The 19,992-nt window shown below is 43.9% G+C and overlaps 1 protein-coding gene across 6 annotated transcripts in view; it reads right to left on the reverse strand.

The window, feature by feature from the left end:
• ARHGAP25 (Rho GTPase activating protein 25) overlaps positions 1 to 19,992 on the reverse strand; it is an 87,627-nt gene that overhangs the window by 10,694 nt on the left and 56,941 nt on the right. For all 6 annotated transcript variants that reach the window (XM_081595683.1, XM_081595682.1, XM_081595687.1 and 3 more), the window contains 3 exons: positions 8,853 to 9,060; positions 2,964 to 3,096; positions 914 to 987 (listed from right to left, as the gene is read on the reverse strand). In XM_081595683.1, coding sequence (XP_081451809.1) covers positions 914 to 987; positions 2,964 to 3,096; positions 8,853 to 9,060 — 415 coding nt within the window. The remainder of the gene's footprint in view (positions 1 to 913; positions 988 to 2,963; positions 3,097 to 8,852; positions 9,061 to 19,992) is intronic.

Consider the following 19,992-nt stretch of genomic DNA (forward strand, 5'->3'; position numbering starts at 1 on the left):
AAAATTCCCAATATGGAGAAATTCTCGAAGAAGGGTGTGGTGTCCAAATGAGGAAACTTTATGGAATATTACGGAGTCATATATAACCCTATTTTGCGACATAGGAAAATTCTCAAACTAAACATTCTCAAATGTTTAGCCAAAAGAAGCAGTTTACAAATATATATATTATTAACATATATACATATTTCTAATTTGGTATAAAATTGTTTCCCTATTATCTATATTGATACATGTGAAGATCTAGCACAGAGACAACATTCAGAAGGAAACACATTCAAATGTTAATAGTGATTTTTGCTGGGTGAGCGGACTTGGGGTAATTTTTGTTTATATACAGTACTTTGTATTTTGCTGGTTTCCAAACCAAGCATCTATCTCTTTTATAACTTGGAAACTATAAAAAATATCTAAAAACAATCAAGAGAAATTCAGCTATGTCTGGGATGGAGATCCAGGCTCCCAACTCAGCCTGATCCGGGTCAATCCACATACCATGTGTTGCCACAAAGTCAGCGCACAGCAGGTCCTCAGAAAGGGAACTAAGAAAGTGGCCTGGAATGAATGCCTCTGGGGTGCTAAGTTATGGTCCAGAGTCAGGAAGATGGGAGATAATTCTAGAAAAATTATAAGGCTTCTGGGTTCTAATGCCTGTCCCAGGATTCTGGGCAGCCCTGGAGCAGGTTTGAAGGAGAATGTATGTTTCCTTTTTGTGTTGATCAGATTTTCAGGGGATCCTTTAAATTATCTTGGGGTCACAGGAAACTGCCTCAGTGGTATGTGAATAAAATTGAACTTCCAAAGGTCTGGGCCAGAATCTCTTGAGTTCACAGAGATACTCTTTCCTCCTCTAACTGGGGGCTTCTTTCTGGTGTGGCTGAAAATTATGGAGCTGATTCCAGGGGCCTCTTACCTGCAGATGTAGCTCAGGAGGCTATAGTTGTCTCGGGGAAGAATGGAGAGCTGTTTCATCAACTCCTGCTGGGCCTGGAAAGAGATTTCAACACCAGTAAATGGGGCTGCTCACTTGCCAGCAACGGGACCCTGGAACATAATTGGGGTTTATCTCTGCAGGAGCAACACTTTGGCAGTCAATCCTGTCTCCATAGTTTTCTGGGTTTTTTTTTTTTAATGTTTCATTTTGAAATAACTATAAATCCACAGGAAGCTGTAAAAACAGCATGGAGATGCTCATTGTTTTTTGTACAGTGTATTTTTTTATTCATCTGCAGTTATGCTCTCCTCCCCAACTCAGAGCTACTCTAAGGCAAGAACTAAGTGATAACCATACTCACAATTATTGTTTGTTTAGTAAATTCTAGAGATGTAACACTCCAATAAAGAACTTGACCAGAACCAAATGCCCCCAAGTAACTTCAAATGTATTGAGAAGGAGGATGTTTCTGAGAACTGGGATTTCAAGCAATATGGTTTTCCTGGAACACACTGGGACACAAGGCCAGGATGACCAACCTGGAGGGCAGGTGAGAGGTCTAAAAGTTAGAGCTCCATGATGACACTGAATGTCAGAGACAGTCATACAAGGAGTGCATGTACCAGGAAGAAGGACTGCAAACATTCTTTCCTCTTTTCACTCATAGCACCTGTAGGGGCTGCTATCACTATTTTTTAAAGATTTTTTTTTAATGTGATCATTATTAAAGTATTTATTGAATTTGTTACATTGTTGCTTCTGTTGTATGTTTTGGTTGTTTTTGGCTACAAGGCAGGTGGAATCTTAGCTCCCTAACCAGGGATGGAACCCACACCCCCTGCATTGGAAAGTGAAGTCTTAACCCCTGGACCACCAGGGAAGTCCCAAATCAATAATTTTAAAATGTCACTCACTTGTGACACATATCCCTTGGTTCTCAAAATGATCCTGTTATGAAATCTAAGTTTGTACTGTCTAACATAAAAGCAACTTGCCACGTGTGACTATTATAAAATACAATAAAATTTGAAGTTTCGTTCCTTAGTTGCACTAGCTGCATTTCAAGTACCTAGTGGCTACCTACAACTAGCAGTTACTACATTGGACAGTGCAGCTATGTGACAGTTCAATCATTGTAGAAAGGTCTCTTGGTCTAAGTAAATTGAGTCTCACAGAAGATATATCATTTGCTATTAATAAATGGCAAAATCAAAGTTAAATTTATTGCAAGTTTTTCTGTGCACCATTTTGCCAGAGAGAGCTTTTAACATACTAGTGCTAAACACAAATCTCTCCCTGCCCCCCAATGTGGGGAGTTAGACCCCTTTATTAGCTGTGTAATACAAACGCATTCACGGACCATTTAGTTTTGCAAATGTTGATTAAAAACCATGAAGGTTTTATCGTTGTCAGTAGGGTTTTACTGGTTTCTTTTGCTGGTTGGTTAGTTTGTTTAACACCATTCTAATGTGGTTAACTGTTGACTGTAAGGCCTTTAAGGAAACTATTTACCTGAGGATCAAAACTCCTGCTCGTGAGGAGCTTTGTGATGTTGCAGACAGGAACTATAGGCCCTGCAGGCAGCTGTTGAAGGAAAGTTCCTGTCCTTCCTCTCCTTGGCATATGTTCCTCATATACCCACGCCTGTCATGCATGGTATCACAAAGCTAGAACAGTTGGACCCCGCCTCTGCCCTCCAGGTTGGTCAGTCTGTCTTTCTGTCCCAGCAGGTTTCAGCAAGGGCATATTGCTTGAAACCTTCTCAGAAGCGTCCTCCTTCTCTTACTAGCTTTAAGGTGACTTGAGGGTATTTGATGATAGTCCAGTTCTTTGTTGGAGTGTGACATCCCATAAAGACTGTCACCATGATTGGCTTCATTTGACTTTTTGCTGTTGAGAAAGTTCTAGTTTAACAAAGTATCTCACCAAAAGATCCACCCCGACCCACTGTTGCTTGCCTACCAGACTAGTATTCAGTAATGATTACCTTCTTCCAAAGTAGAACAACTTGCTCTAACGACATACAAACCTTTGCCTCATCTGAATTCATGAGCTGCCCACAGTGCAGGAACCCATCGTACTGGCTCCAGGGAACCACAGGCTCTGGGAGGTCTCGGAGGTAGAGCTTCAGCAGGGAGGCCACCGTGTGGACATCTGTATCTCTGGAAGAAAATAAGCAATGCTTTTTGAAAGTAAAGTTTCAGAATTCTCCTCACCTCCCTGCTGGTGATCCACTGAATAAAATCCCAGGTCCCCACAAGGAAATTTTGCAAAGGAGTAGAGTTTGATAAAGATGCATTTGACTAAAATATTTTTGCTACTCCCCCTTCTGGAATAACAATCCCCAACACCGTTTCCTTTATCTCTTCTATGTAAGTGCCTCAAAGATAAGTTGAAGGTGTACTTTTCCATTAAATCTGTTAAACTATCTAGCCTTCATTACACTCTTCTTTCTCTAAGTCACTTAGTATATTACAATTTAGCATTTTCTATGTAGTCTATAGTTTTTCATGTGATAACTCATTTATAGTTTTGGCCCATTGTTCTCTTTAATCCCTCACAGAGCTTAACATAGTTCTGGGGTTCATTCACATATTTACACGATCATTTATTCAACACTTATTCTCAACAGTAAGTGTTGAGAGAACCTACTAGGTTCAAGATACTGTGTCAGATATAGGGATTTCAGCAGTGAACCTGAGAGACACACAAGACCCCTGTCCTCATGGAGTGACAAAGTTGTACAGACTCAAATGTTACCCAGTCATTATAATACTGTGTGGTTAGTGTAAAGACAAGGGAAGTTCAGGACCTGGGACTGCATCGAAATGTAGAAAAGGGATATCCAACATAGAACTGGGGAGTCCTAGGAGACTCTTCAGAAAAGATTTGAAGAATGATGAGCAATTAGGGCATGGGGCAGGCAGCACATGTATCAACAAGGAGGATGGAGGCAAGACTGGGTAAATCATGGCCCAGGAGCCAAATCTGGCCCATCACCTTTATGTGTACATCCTGTGAGCTAAGAATGGGTTTTACATTTTTAAATGGTTGAGGGGGGGGGACTCAAAAGAAGAATATTTCATGGCAAGTGAAAATCATATGAAATTTGAATTTCAGCATCCATAAATAAAGCATTATAGGGATACAGCCATGCTCATTCATTTTTGTATTGTCTTCAGCTGATTTCATGCTATAGGAACAGAGTTGAGTAGCTGCAGTAGATATTGTCTGACCCACAAAGCCTAAATATTTCATTTGTGGCCCTTTAAGAAAAGTCTACTGATTCTTGGGGTTTATGGAGCTATTACATTTATCCCACAGCTCTATAAGAGAAAATGAGTCTGAATATACCATAAACTTGAAGCTCAATAGTGAAAAAACATACGCTTATTTCATATTAAGGAAAACTGGTCATGCACCCCACTATTTATAGCAGCACTATTTATAATAGCCAAGACATGGAAGCAACCTAAATGTCCATTGACATATGAATGGATAAAGAAGATGTGCTACATATATGCACAATGGAATGTTACTCTGCCTTTAAAAAAATCTAATAATGCCATTTTCAGCAAAATGGATGGATCTAGAGATTATACTAAGTAAAGTAAGTCAGATAGAGAAAGACAAATATATGATATCGCTTATATGTGGAATCTAAAACAATGGTACAGATGGACTGACTTACAAAACGGAAATAGACTCATAGACATAGAAAACAAACTCACGGTTACTAAAGGAAGAAGGAGGGTTGGGGTAAATTGGGAGTCTGGGATTAACAGATACACACCACTACATATAAAATAAGTAAATAACAAGGACTACTACATAGCACAGGGAACTATAGTCCATATCTTCTAATAACCTATAATGGAAGAGAATCTGAAAAAGAATAGATATTATGTGTGTGTAACCGAATCACTTTGCTGTACACTCGAAACACTGTAAATCAACTATGCATCAATTAAAAAAGAAAGAAAAAGAAAAACTGGTGTTTGTAAGAGACAGTCCCAGTAGCATTTTGAAAAGCTGTGATGTGGTAAAAGGTTCAGCTGATCTGAGTGCTTCCTGAACATCAGCAATGAGGGATACAGAAGTGGATGGGCTGGGTGGGAACCACTCTTGGAGGAGGGCCAGGAAGGGTGGATTTGGGCATGAGGAGGAGAAGGCAGGCATCTGAGACCTCAGAAACCAGAACATCATGGCTTGACTGTGGAGCTCTCTGTCTTGACGTTTCATGTAATGTTTTCTCTTTGGTTTGTTTTGATGGCTGGTGGTTGGAGCTGCTTTCTGAAAAGGCTCCAGCCTTTGCGGCCCGTGAACTCTAACTCCAAAGCAGAACTTGAGCAAGCACAGAGCCCTACCTCTGCTCCCCTGCTGCCCTCAGGAAATCAGGGGTGGGGACCATTCACTTTAAGGTGGGGATTCTAGAAAGACTTCCCTGCTGAGTCACTGCCTAAAAATACCTTGGCAAAGCCCTCTCATCAATATGCAGGAGAAGTTCCCTAGAAAATAGCATCTGACACTTTGCAGAGCAGCATTCTCCTAAGTCCAGAAATCTCCTTTGTCCCAATGCCCCTGAATTACTGTCCACCCAATGGGCATCTCTGGTTTGATTGAAACCCTTCCCCCACCCCATATCCTCTAATCTTACTCTGCTAGTGCCCCTGGAATCCCTCTAAGTCCTGCCCCTCCTTTCCCTGCTCTGTTCCAGAAGGCCATCATCTTTTGCCAGGATTCTGCCCCAGCCCCTATTTGGCTTCCTACCGCCACGACTCCATTCTCCAATGCATCGTCCATCATGTGGCAGAGCCCCCAAAACTCAGAACACACCCACAGAACAAATATGGAAAACAAAGAATTTGAAATGAGAAAAGTGGTATAGATAATACATCAAGAACCAGAAACTTTTGAAGATAAACACAACAACAAACAAGTCAAACTCTATAGATAGCTCCATCAGGAGAAGGTAAAAGCCAACATTAGAAAAGAGAAAGGGATTGTAACCACAGATACAGGATTGATACTTCAAAGTTATCATCAAAAAACACAATTAGCCATCTAAATCATCATAGAATATTGCAACCCACTGAAAGCTTTCCAGTTCATTTTGTCAAGGGAAGATAATTCTGCTTGGCTTGGCTAAATCCTCAGGCTTGTTTATTGTATCTCTGATTAAGTGCCATTTTGGGGTGAAAGCAAGAATACTGGCATGGGTTGCCATGCCCTCCTCCCAGGGGATCTTCCCAACCCAGGGATGGAACCCAGGTCTCCTGGATTGCAGGCAGATTCTTTACTGTCTGAGCCACCAGGGAGACCCCCTAAATCCAGCAGATCATGTCAAAAGCCCCCTGCTGAAATGAAAAATGATGAAAAAATGAAACTAAAAACAGATGAAAAAATACCGTCTATTTTTCATTTTTTGGCACTTAATACGATAGAACTAAACAGTTTTGTCTCTAAATTTTTGGTTTAATGTCTGTGCCCCCATGGTTACAGAACTGGCTCGAATATCATGATTATAGTCTAAATTTTCAGCATGATTTTTCCTGAGTTTGCTTTTCCTCCAACCTAATGAAATGTCCTCATATATATATATATATATATATATGTATGTATATATATATGAGAAAGCAGAGCCTGCCCGTCACTCCGATTTCCCTTGGCAGAACTGAGCAGTCAAAGTGATAGGATTTTCTGCAATGATACTGAACAAAATATATAAGACAAACCACACATCATATTTCCTGGGGCTATAAAGTGAGGGCTGTCCATTTGAGGCTGTCAGTCAGTATATATAGTATTTAAAGGAACAACTCACTTTTAATGATTGCTTGTTTGTGCTAGGAATTGTGCTAAATTTGAACACTTTTCCTCACTTAATATATATATATACATATATATATATATATATATATATATATACTTTTTTTTTTTAATCAAAGACTAAGAACAAGTCAGGAGCCAAGTGACCTCTGAGTTCAATGACTGACCCATCAGAGATTAGCCAAGGCCTCTCAGATGGTCTGCCGACCCTTGCATTGTAACACTGACCTTATAATGTGGCACACTTGTCCTTTTCTCACAGAAATACAGATATGGGAATTGAATCATATATGGGCAGTATCCAGCCCAGAAGTAACTCGACAAAGACATTTTAAAATTCTTATTTATATGTTTAATGAGAACCAGATACATCTGCAGTAGAATCTACCAAATAAGAGCACCTTTGTTTTTCTTCTTTCTAGTGAGGTGATTTGGGGGATCTGATGGTGGAACTGCACACGTGACCAATGGAGAAGATCTAGACAAGTGCCCTAGGGGTCACGTGGCCCCAAGAGTCGGCCCTGAAGAGCCTCAGGTGACCCTTCTTACTTTGGATATGTAAATTCTATTCCTCAGTCCTAGGGGGTAGAGCAGTCAGACAAAGTGTGTGTAACTCTCCTCCCTCTAGCCCCAAATATTTCACAGGAATCAAAGACTCCAACCACCCAGGCTGACTTTATAGATGTAGGAGCTCAAGCCTCGGGCAGGTGTTTGGCAACTCCCATAATCACCTCTAGTCCTCCTGGCTGACTGCTCTCGTTGCTTTAGCAACAACCCATCTGCATCTTTTGATCCACGCAAAGCTAGTTAAAAACGTAAGAAGAAAAGTCAGTGTGAAGGTAGTGAGCTTGATTGAACAGGTGTCTGATGGTGAAATGTGATTTATGGTCCTCCCAGAAAACTCTGTAAATTTGATGCCCGTAACCTGCTCTCATTCCAGTAACATCTTCGCCTGTTGCTTTCTTGTTAAAACACAGCACCTTAATAAATTAACCTGTTGGATGCCAAGGGCAGGAGATACAGACGTATGATGCTCCAAACCAAGACAGTGGCTGAGAATGGAGAGAAAGAGACGGGTCTCAGGGATGCTTCCGAAGGAGAGTGGGCATAATTGGTGACTGGAGTGGGAGGTGAGGGAGAGGGAAGGTGAGACGGTCGACACAGTACCGCGCTTAGCTGTTCATGGTTGTCCCAGGATCAGCCCTAGTCCTCCATCGTAAACAAGCTCCTGGGGGGATTTCAATCTTTGGAGACTGGTGAGAGTTCAGGCTCAGCTCACTAAACCTTGGTGTATGGGCTGCTGATTTGGAAAGAACAATGGCTCTTTCTTGCCAGCAGGACAAGCGTGTGCAGGCAACTGAGCAAATATTGCACAATAGGTCAAAAGTATACAATGTCGGTGGGGGTTGTGCCGGTTGAGCAGGGCAGAGAAGAAAACCTCGGCTGTGTGGCTGCAGTGGTGGTGGGTGGGGCGAGGGTGGAAGAAACACCATTGCACCTGAAATGCCCCAAACAGGGCTGGGCAACCTCCACAGACAAGATTGGGAGAACACCAGGCTGCCATGATGTCAGTCTGTACTCACTCCCAAAGGGTTCAGAATCAAGTTCAGAGTTGCACAGGACTGTGTTCCTGCAAATAAGCAAGAAGTCCTGGCCCTGGCCGTTTCTGGAAAGCCAAGGAAGACCATCGGAACCCTTGAATATTGACATGGTGCCTAATCCACCACCCCAAGTCTGCCCAGCCAGCTCTGCCATTCTCCATCCCTCATCCGCTCCAAATCGTGCGCCTTGAGCTAGGTCCCATCTTTCTCCCTTAGTCCGCACCCCCCTCCCCCCATATCCTACATACCACTTGACTGACCTACAAGGCCCTAGTCCTAGTCCATGTCCTCTCTCACATAAATGGTCAGCGTGCTTCTCTAACCATGCTCCAGGCTTCCAAATTTTGAGTTATGAGCGGAACAAAAGGCTTTTTCTGTTGCAAGCCAGGGATTTTGGAAGCATCTATGCAAATCCCATAGCTCAACTGGTAGACAAAGGTCCTCTCAGCCAAGCAGGGGACAAGGGTGACGAGGTGAGCGCAGCATACCTGTCAAAGGAGGGCCGCTCCCCCGCGTCAAAAGCATCTCTCAGCTGCTTCACCAGGTTATCCTGCCCAGGCAGTCGGAAGATGCCCTCTTCGTTCAGACCATGCTCCAGGATGAACTCGGCACACTTCTCCACCAGGATGGGCACGAGGTGGGGGCCGAACTTCTGCTCATAAGCCACGGTCTCATCCAAGCGCTGGCCAAACACAGCTGGGAAGAGAGAAAGCAGAGCCTGCCCGTCACTCCGATTTCCCTTGGCAGAACTGAGCAGTCAAAGTGATAGGATTTTCTGCAATGATACTGAACAAAATATATAAGACAAACCACACATCATATTTCCTGGGGCTATAAAGTGGGGGCTGTCCATTTGAGGCTGTCAGTCAGTATATATAGTATTTAAAGGAACAACTCACTTTTAATGATTGCTTGTTTGTGCTAGGAATTGTGCTAAATTTGAACACCTTTCCTCACTTAATCTTGACAGCCAACTCCATGAGACAGTATTTTTATACCTGTCTTACTATTAAAGACATGGAGCCTTAGAGGCGCTAATGAACTTGCCAAGGTCAGGTGCCAGGACACAGTACAAGTCAGAATTCACGCCCAGGAAGTAAACGCAAGAGAAGCAAGTAGGCCATTCTGAATTCTGCTTGTGTCATTTAGCATTAAAGCATAACAGTCTATCATACAGATATCTCATACTGTATTAAACCATCATGGCATTTTAAATAATTTATGTTGTTCACTATGTTCTACTATTGTTAACACTGCCACAGTGAACATGGTCACCAGCCTAGCAGAGCTCCTGGAATGTATCTAGTTCAATGTATAATTTCTAATTAATTGCTTAAGTGATTAATTAACATTTGGATTGGATGAACATTGGTTTTTCCTCCTTTTGAACTATTTCCTTAGGGCCATTTCTCACATGTGGAATTACTAGGTCAAGCCGTTTGAACATTTTAATGACTATGGTATGCAAATTGCTTTCCAGAAATATTTTTCCGAATTACACTGCCTCCAGTGAAGCATGTGTAGACAGCTCCACCCAGCCCTGCCAGCACCTGGCTCTATAATTTCCCCACCCCAGCAGTGAAACAAGGTTAGTTTATGAATCAAGACACTGGCTGGCTACCAATTTCCCCACCAGGGCCCCATGCCCTTCATGTCCTGGAGGTCAGAAGACAGTCACGGTTTCATTTCTGTCCTGCCTCGTTTTCTCTCTGGCATCATTAGGGCTCTGCTACACTGACCACTCCAATCCCTAGGACACTGTGCCCAAAGTCCTCTGGTTTTCCCCATGATTCTCTCTCTGGTGGGTCCCCTTATTTGGTCTCTAATTAATGTGGATGCCACATGTAGGAGCTGCAGCTGTATCTCTGGAATCCGTGTCCTCCTTACTCCCCACTGCCTGAGGCCAAGCTGGACTCCTCCCTCCCCTATCTCTGCTGTGGTCTCCTCTCCTGTAATTGTTCAAAATCCTCCTGCTATTTACCTTTGTAAACAACTGGTCTACCCAAGTATGCTTCCATTTTTAATAGTCACCCACTTCTTCCCCAATTGCCACAGCAGCATTTTTCAAATTACCCCTCAAAGCTCCAGGGGATCCTCATCACCTCAGACCTGCTGGGCTGTTATCTGTTTTACTTACAGCATTCCAGTGAGACTGTCTGCTTAAATATTTCTTAAATATTTCTTAAATATTTGAAAACCAGGGCCAACATCCCTTAGGTCGGCAACTGGACCAGCTCCCACCTACCTTTCTGACCTGACTTCCTCCCACGTCCTCAAAGGCACCTCACGCTGATGATCTCAAAGCCCACAGTACTCAACAGACTACATGCCCTTGGATGGTCTCTTCTAGCTTCCCAGTCTGCTCAACTCTCTCTTCCCTGCCTACTAAGATTCTATTTCTTCCTTGAAGTGAAAGTGTTAGTCACTTAGTCATATCTGACTCTGAAACCCCATGGACTGTAGCCTGCCAGGCTCCTCTGTCCATGGAATTCTCCAGGCAAGAATACTAGAGTGGGTTGCCATTTCCTTCTCCAGGGGATCTTCCCGGTCCAAGGATCGAACCCCAGTATCCTGCATTGCAGGGAGATCCTTCACCATTTGAGCCAGAAGGGAAGCCTATGTCTTCCTTGGCCCAACTCAAATACCACCACCTCTGCCAGGACTTCCCTGACCCAGCCTGAGGAACTCCATCCTCACTCAGTGCACCCATATCCCTTCTGTACTGTCCCAATCCTTTTCTCACTGGGTTACTATCATTTATCTGCGCTGTGCCCTCTGCAAGACTGTAGGCTCCCTAATGCCAGGAGCAGCCAGGATAGTCACCTGCCCTCAGAGCTTCTTCTTCTTCTCTTGTCATTCATGTAATCTCTCAATCCAACTCAACCTGATTTCACCCTTATGTTTAGCGTGGGGACAAGGTAGACAGTCAGTTTAGCTGAATTACTTAATGAGCTATGTCATCTTTAAGCAAGTGCTTTCCACGATTAATGACAATTTGGGCATTTCCGTAGTTTGAACCCTAATAGGGATGCCCCCAGTAAGTGAATTCAGCCTCACACTGGCATCTACTGAGTGCCCTGCATGTACCAGCAGCAGGCCATGTGGAATGGGTTCTATAGACAAGGACCTGTAAGAGGTGACTCTTGCTTTCAATTAGCCTACTACCAAGTTATGAAAATAAAAGGACCCATGCAAAATGATAAGAAACAATTAGAGGGTGTCAGGAAATATATAGAATTAGGTTGCTATTTGTCTGGGAAAGGAGCTAGATAGGTATTTTCACCAAGTTGGAAGGAAATGATTAAATGATCTGACTTAAAGCATAGACAATGGGGCATTTAACAAATTCCCTTTGAGAGTTCTAGGGAGGGCACCTTAGAGGGAAAAGCAGATGCGTTTCAGAGGACTTCACATTTGGGCTCAAGGGGCCCACTGGATCACAGTAGAGAAAGATACCCCAAACACAAAGATGTCAGAGCTGTCAAATGTGAGCTCTATTTCTGAAGTCTTGAGGCAGACGATCTGAAATCAAGCTCCTTCTTACACACCTCTGCACAGCCTGTCCACCAACTTTCCTCCTCATCTGAGTCTCTCAGCCTTGTTCCTGTGTTCATTGTCTCTTCCTCCCATGGTCCACAGTCACGACTTTCAATGTCATTCTCCCCAGGACATGCATTTCCCAATATCCCTTTACCCTCCAGCATCTCCCTGGGTCCAAATCTTCGCCACACCCTTGAGCCCACCACCCATCCCCTCCCCTCTGTCTTAGCAGGTGCCTTGACTCCTCTTGTCCTTATCTCCCCAAATGGAGGACATCATGAAAGAAACCATGATCTCTAGTCCCTGCCTTTCCTATCCTCCCTCCTCTGTCCATCTGCTTGTCTTCTCTTGGAGGAAGAAAAGTACCCTGTGCTTTTGTCTAAGATGATGTTTCTTAAACTGGGGTGCCCTCTTTTTCTGTCTTTTCTAGGACTTCATTCTTCTGTGATATCTTAAATTGAAAGAGCATCTGCATCTAAGTCTTTACCAGTTTATTAAAGAAACATTTCCCACCCCAGCTCTCATGCAATCAATAAATACTTCCTTTCTTTTCTTCACCAATATGCTTATATGCTTACAGAGAAACAGGTATGCTTCTGGAAAGAGTCATCCACCCTCATGGCCTCCACTGTTCCCCTAGTTATTCATGTAACCTCTCAATCTATTTCAATCTGGTATCCTCACCAACATCTTCCCACCCAATCTGTTCTCTAAGATTTCTCAGGCCCTCCTTATGGCCAAGTCTGACAAACCTAGAGAGCATATTAAAAAGAAGAGATATTACTTTGCCGACAAAGGTCCACGTAGTCAAAGCTATGGTTTTTCCAATAGTCATGTATGGATGTGAGAGTTGGACCATAAAGAAAGTTGAGCGCTGAAGAATTGATGCTTTTGAACTGTGGTGTTGGAGAAGACTCTTGAGAGTCCCTTGGACTGCATGGAGATCAAACCGGTCAATCCTAAAGGAAATCAATCTTGAATATTCATTGGAAGGACTGATGCTGAAGCTGAAGCTCCAATCCTTTGGCCACCTGATGAGAAGAGCTGACTCATTAGAAAAGACCCTGATGCTGGGAAAGATTGTAGGCAGGAGGAGAAGGGGATGACAGAGGATGAGATGGTTGGATGGCATCACTGACTCAATGGACATGAGTTTGAGTAAACTCCGGGAGTTGGTGATGTGACTCTTTGGTCACAAAGAGTCAGACACAACTGAGCGGCTGAACTAAACTGACCTTCATTCATTCCACAATCTGCTGGTCTTCTCTGAAGACCAACGGTATTGATTCTCCTTCCTTCCTCAAGACTTCCTCCCTATGTGGCAATGAAACCATTCACCCTCATTTTAGTCTCATCTCCCTGCAGGCTCCTCTGCAGGTTCCTGTACTTGCCCATCTTCTACCTGCTCCTTCAGTGTGTCATTTCCTAGCATCCCAATTCAGACTTCTCCTCACTCTAGACGTTATCCTTGGGAAAGTTCATACAAGTCCATGCATTTGGATAGCACCCATAAATTGACATAAATCTGCATATCTGGTCCAATCCCTTTCTGTAGATATCATCTCTGCCTCCCTCATTTCTTTCTCTCTCTCTATTCCTGTAAGCCCAATGTCTGATGGCAGTTCTCCCACTGTCTTCTCCAATCTCACTCTCATCCCACTCCCAACTCTCCCAAGTCACTGCTTCTCCTATAGACTTTCTCACAAGCAATAGCAATTTGGTCAATCATTCAAGCAGTAGGCGCTTTCCTAGGCATTGAGAATACAAAGCCATTAACACAAGGTACTAACTATTGCACATTAGAATGATGTGCAACACCCCTTCCTTCCTTCTTAACATATCAGGACATTTTCAATTCACTTTAAACTGCCTCTCTTCTCAGTCCTCGCTTGTACTGCAAACATTGTTGTAATGGGTGCTTCTGCAATTCTTTTTTTGCAAACTCATTCCACTGGAATTCACAAAATCATTTGACAAACACAGCCTGAGCATCTGCTGCAGCCCAGATTCTTTGGTAACTGTAGATTATGATAGAAGGAAAACCAGCCTTCTTCTTGAAAACTCTGTAGTAAAAGCCCTTCCTCCTCCCCACCCGGAAACCTGATTTTCCTGCAGCCTGAACTCAAATGCCTTCTCCTAAGAGGGAATTGGTTATTCCCTGCGTTGTGCTCACAGCGCTCCCTGTGTATACCTCCATCACTTCTCATGTCGTCTTATGATGATTTATTTAAGTATCTCTCTTCCACTGGACTGTGGGTTCCTCAGAGGCAGACAACCTGTCTGGCTCACTATCTATTTTTATCTCCTGGCACAGAGCCTGGCACATGACAGACTAGTCCTCAAAGAGCTGTTACCTGCTGTCTCCCATTCCTCCTGTTCCTTGTCCCTTCTCTCCCAAATGCACTCTGGTCAGCATTTCCCCAAACTTGCACTTGTCAAGGAAATCAATTTGTTGTTACTGTTCAGTCACTAAGTCTGACTCTTTGTGACCCCATGGACTGGCAGTATGCCAGAGTTTGCTCAGATTCATGTCCACTGAGTCAGTGATGCTATCTAACCATCTAATCCTCTGCTGCCGCTTACTCCTTTTGCCTTTAATCTTTCTCAGCATCAGGGTCTTTTCCAGTAAGTTGAGCTCTTCCCATCAGGTGGCCAAAGTACTGGAGCTCCAGCGTCAGTCTTTCCAATGAATCTTCAGAGTTGATTTCCTTTAGGATTGATTGGAAAGGAAATCAATGGCCTCTACATTTTTAAAGTCCGGTGATCAAATTCTCAGTCTTTTTCTGAACTGCTTCATCAGCAACATGTGACACAGCAAATCACCCCTTCCTTCTTGAGACAATTTCTCACATGGCTTTCGGTTCTCCATTTATTTCCCCAGGCTCATTCTCAGCCCCCTTGGATGATTCCTCCTTTCTCCCTGTCCGCTAAAGTTTAATGTCCCAAGCTTTTCCTTCCGCCTTTGCATGTACTTTATAATCTCACGACTTTAAATATCACCCATATGATGAAGACTCCAAACTTTCCAGCGCCAGCCTAGAAATCAGTGCAAGCTAGTCTTACTAACAAGAGATGACCACTGCCTGCTCTGGAGACAACAGGACCCCATAGATCCCTACTAACGTGAGAGAAAGGGCAACCTTGTTTCTTCAGTTTGTCTACATCAGACTTTGTCACTCTTCATCTCACATCACATGTCATGAGTTTTGAGTCCAAAACATCCCTGAACTTCAAAGACCCAATCCTGAGTTCTACCTACCTCTGAATTCCGGATTCTGATTGCTAGAGTATCCTGAATTCTTTGATCCTGGGTAGACAAAAAATAGCCTAGCTATAAGGGAATATGATGAACTGAGAAATCTAGGGAAACTAGTGAAGGATCAGTGAAGGGGGAAGACAACAGACAGTGGGTTGGAAAGTACTCAAAGACCATTTCCCACCCAAAGGATACTAAGAGGAGAAACCCAGCTCCACTTTCTGTGCCCTCCTAGCTTGCACTCAACCCTTCAAAGAACTGCCCTTTCTACCCTCTCCAACCACTTGTCCACTCAGAATTGCTCATTACTTTGGACCCATTACCATTAACAAACGCATTTCCATCTAAACAGGTACAAATCTTAAGTAATTATAATATGCCATATAATTATTAATACATTTAATTACCTAAGCTAATTTTATGACAAACTACCTTAAAAGTTTTCATGTGCTCTTTCATTTAGTCCTCATAAAAATAATAAATTAGATATTATTGTCCCATTTTACAGATGAGAAAACTGAGACTCAGATTACAAATCTGTCCAAGATCATATTAATATTTACCCTGGGATTCTAAAACCAGCGTAGTTTAATCTTTCTTGTTTAAAGTCAGTGGAATAAAATTATCCAGGTAAAATTTCAGACATCCAAAAAGCTCAAGGAGAGAGAGAAAGGGGTACTGTCTAGTCTCCTCTCACAAGCCATCCTTCATTCCTTACCTCTCTAGCTTCCACCCCAGATTTGCTGGAAAACCCCTGAACACTGTATTGGTTCTGTTAAGCACAAGTAGGATTAGCTGTCACCTCCTTTTCAATCTCATTCTTCCTTCATCATTGCTCAAACAGTCCTGGATTCAGGACAAGAGCCCTCCCACCCGGCCTCCGGTCCAGCCCAGGTCACAGAGAGCCCCCTCTCTGTCTCTCTCTCCCTGCTCCCCGACTCCTGTCCCCAGAGGCTCAGTCCCGGGAGCATTCCCCTCTCAGACAGGAGAGGTAAGGGGAACACTGGGCAAAGCGTCTTTTCGTGGAAGAACCAAATCACAAAATAGGAAAGAAATACCTTTCTTTTGGAGCTTGGGGGTTTTCTTCCTGAAATTCCAGCAAAAGAGCAGTGCCAGGGCAGGAAAGCCACAGCCCAGCTCCCACCGCGGCATCCTGGGGATACGAGGCATGGTGGGGGCCCAGGAATCGGACTTTCTGCAGGGCCAGCCTCAGACCTTCCCTCCTCCACAAGCTGCAGGAACCATTCTCTCTTGTTTCCAGATCAACACATGCTTGTAAACACTGCTCAGGTTCTGACTCCAGCACTGAAACCATGGGATCTGTCGGCACCTGCCCCTGGCCCTCCCTTCCTCCTTCCCACACATCTTCTCCTCCCCACTCACCTTAACACACATGACTCTTGGCTTTTAAAGAGTGAACATAAAGCTGTCAAGGCCCCCGCAATAAAAAGAAGTGCCCCCTTTTACTTAGCAGCTAATTGTCAACTGCCATTCAAGGAGTACCAGGGAGGTGCGTTAAAAAAAAAAAAAAGAAAGCCCACACACAGCCCTTCCCAGCATCGCTCCATATATCAAAGCCTCTGGCAGGAACACAGGATTTCACTTAGCGCTGATGAAGCCAGCCCACCCTTCCCTGGAAATGAGTTGCACGTGGCTCAGTTGAGCCTTCAGAGAAAAGGATCTTGGAGGTGGGTTGCTGGGTAAAATGAGAAGATTTCCCCACCCCCCACACTGAGAAGACTCAGCAAAGAGTGCAGCAAGCCAGCTTGGAGTGCCCAGGAGACTTGAAATGGACTCTTAGCGTCACGGGGAAGACAGGAAAGGGCAGGGAAGGACTGCCAGGTAGGATCCTGGATAGTGTGATGCTGCCAACCAAGTTCGTCCTCCATGCACTCATAGAAATGGAGGACTCATCTTTGATACCACATTCTCTTTAAGTATCAAATTCACTCCCATGTCTGGGCAATGTTACCACTGAAACATTATGCAAACCTGCTTACTTCTCTCCATCTCCACCTTCTTTACCCTCATCCAAAGCACCTTAGCATAAAGACCCAGCTTTAACCAGGTTATCTCCACTGTGCACACCTTCCTCTCACTCCAGAGCCCATTCTCCTTTCTGCCACAGGACCTTTGTACATGCTGTTCCTCTGACTGAGACACTGTGCCTCTTCCCCCTTCTTTGCCTAGTTGGCCTTTTCTGGCTTTTCAGATAGAAGCTGAATCATCAGTAGTTTCCTGAACTTCTTAATAAAGACATTTCCCCCCCATATGGCATCATGAGTTTTATTCTTCATGGTACTTTCTGCAATTGTAATTTTATGGTTTTCCTTGGAGTTTTAACTTCCTTTCTGTGTCTTTTACTAGACTATGAAAGTAGACTTTGTCTTTTTTTCTCTCCTCTTTCTCTCTCTCACTGTTGTACCCAGTGCTGGCATAGTGCTTGGCATATGACACATGCTCAAGAAATATTTGTTGAGTAAATAAATATTTGTTGAGTATCTGTCGAGTGCTGAGGCCTCCGGGGAAAGGAGGTGAAAGAATTAATGAAAATAAACAGAGACTATCCCTTGTAATGTCCCATTTAGCTAGAGAAAAAGAAGCAGGGCACATGGGGTAACAGTGAATTACAGAAACCACACTCCCTTAGGCAACACTGGGCTGAGGGTTGTGAAATTTTGCTCTGAGGGCTGCAGACACAGTAAGAAATGAGGGAGAAAAAGAACCCAAGGAATAGAACAATTGCATATTTATATGCTCCATGCCTAGTGCTAGCAAACACACAAAGACTCTTAAACCGTGGGACCTGCCCCAGGGTCTTATATCCAGGCTGGGTGGAGCAAAACTACACAGAACCTAGAGCAGCGCTTCTGTGCCCAGTGATGGCTCAGGAAAACCTCAGAGGCCAGCCTCCAGAGGGAGAGGGCAAGGCAGGTCCCCACTGAGGAACAATTTGCAAAGTGGCTAACAGCTTGCTGGGGATGGGCCGGATCCAGGGAAGGCAGAGCTGTCTTACTAAAGGGAGGAGTTTGAAGAAAATGGGCAGCTGGGAGCCTGGGGAAGAGTCATTTAAAGTTAAGATGTCATCACTACCCTTTCTGTTCTCCTTAATTCTAGAAAACCTAGAATTGCATCCAGAACTTCAGGGAAAAATTAATCTAACCTTTCCAGACAGACTCTTAGGAAAAGCGTAGTAAAAAAAGGAGAGGGGAAGGAGGAGAGGGATAAACTGGTTGTCTAGGAAGGAAAAAGCTGGAACACCAAGGTGCACCAAAATGTTGCTTTCCAAGGTGCAATATTATGATTTGTAATAAATATATATTTGTTCTTCCACCCATTTCCTGGCACAGAGTTCCTAAAACTCTTGGAATTTCCTGAGATGAGAGTGATCAAGTGTCTTTTGTTATGTTAAAGAGGTAATTTTTGGATCCTAGCTATGGATGGGGGCTGGTTGCTAGGGGAACCAACCATGTGATTATTGGTTTGGAACTTTCAGTCTCAGCCTCCCAGGAAGGGGAGAGGGGCTGGCAACTGAAATCAATCACCAGTGACCACTGATTTAATCAATCCTGCCTATGTAATGAAGCCTCCAGAAAAAAACAAACAAACAAAATGGGTTCAGAAGGCTGCCAGGTTGGTGAACACAAGGAGGAACTGATAGAATGCCCCCGGGGAGAGGGCTGACCCGTACCTTCCCTATGCATATCTTTTACTTCTCTGTTCCTGAGTTTTGTCCTTTTATAATAAACCAGTAATCTAGTAAGTAAACTGGTTTCCTCTGTTCTCTGAGCCACTCCAGAAAATTATTAGAACCCAAGGAGGGGTTGTTGGAATTTCTAATCTCTAGCTGTTTGGTCAGATGCTCATGGTACAATGTGGACTTGTCAAAGGCATATAAAGTGAGTGTGTGCTTGAGGGGAGTCTTGTAGGACTGAGCTCTTAATCTGTGAAATCTGAAGCTATCTCTTGGTACATGCGTGTGTGCTCAGTCACTCAGTCTTATCTGACTCTGCACCCCAAGGACTGTAGCCCACCAGGCTCCTCTGTCCATGGGGTTCTCCAGGCAAGAATACTGGAGTGTGTTGCCATTTCCTCCTCTAGGGGATCTTCCCAACCTAGGGATTGAACCCAAGTCTCCTGCATCTCCTGCATCGGCAGGTGGACTCTTTACCATTGTACATAGTGTCAAAATTGAGTTCAATTGTATAACACCTAGCTCCTGTAGAAGAATTGCTTGAGCTTGTGGGGGAACCCTCCCCCTCCCCACAACACATATTCATCAAAGTTGGTCCCAGAATCAGACATGGTAAGAGGCATGTTGAGAATCAGTTCTGAGGCAGGAAGAGCCATGGGGAAGAAGTTAGGTTTGCATGGGAACCACATGTACTATCTCTCCCATCATGGGAGTTAGAAAAGGAACAGGGGCAGGAAGAAGCCTCAGCTCTGCATAACTGTCATGAGAATGACTTGGTGGGAAAAGGGCTTGATATTAAACAGGATGATTGGAGCAGGGCTTGCTGAAGTGATGTTTGAGCAAGGACTGGAGCAAAGCAAGGGACCAAGTCACACAGTTACCTGAGAAAGGAGGATTACAGACAGAGAAAGCAGTAAGTGCCAGGGCCCTGAGACAGGACTATATCCAGGGTGTTTGGGGAAGAGCAAGGAGGCTGGTGAAGCTGGAGTGAAATGAGCACTGGAGAGGGTTCTAGAAAACAAGGTTGGAGAGGTCACAGGGCTGGGGGCAGATTATGTATGGATTCATCCTAACGCTTCTGACTTTTCCTCTGACAGAGAAAGGAAGCTATTGGACTGTGATGAGTAGAGCAGGGTCT

Source organism: Giraffa tippelskirchi, chromosome 4 (assembly GCF_054371585.1).
Source record: "Giraffa tippelskirchi isolate mGirTip1 chromosome 4, T2T-mGirTip1v1.2.pri, whole genome shotgun sequence".
NCBI lineage: Eukaryota > Metazoa > Chordata > Mammalia > Artiodactyla > Giraffidae > Giraffa > Giraffa tippelskirchi.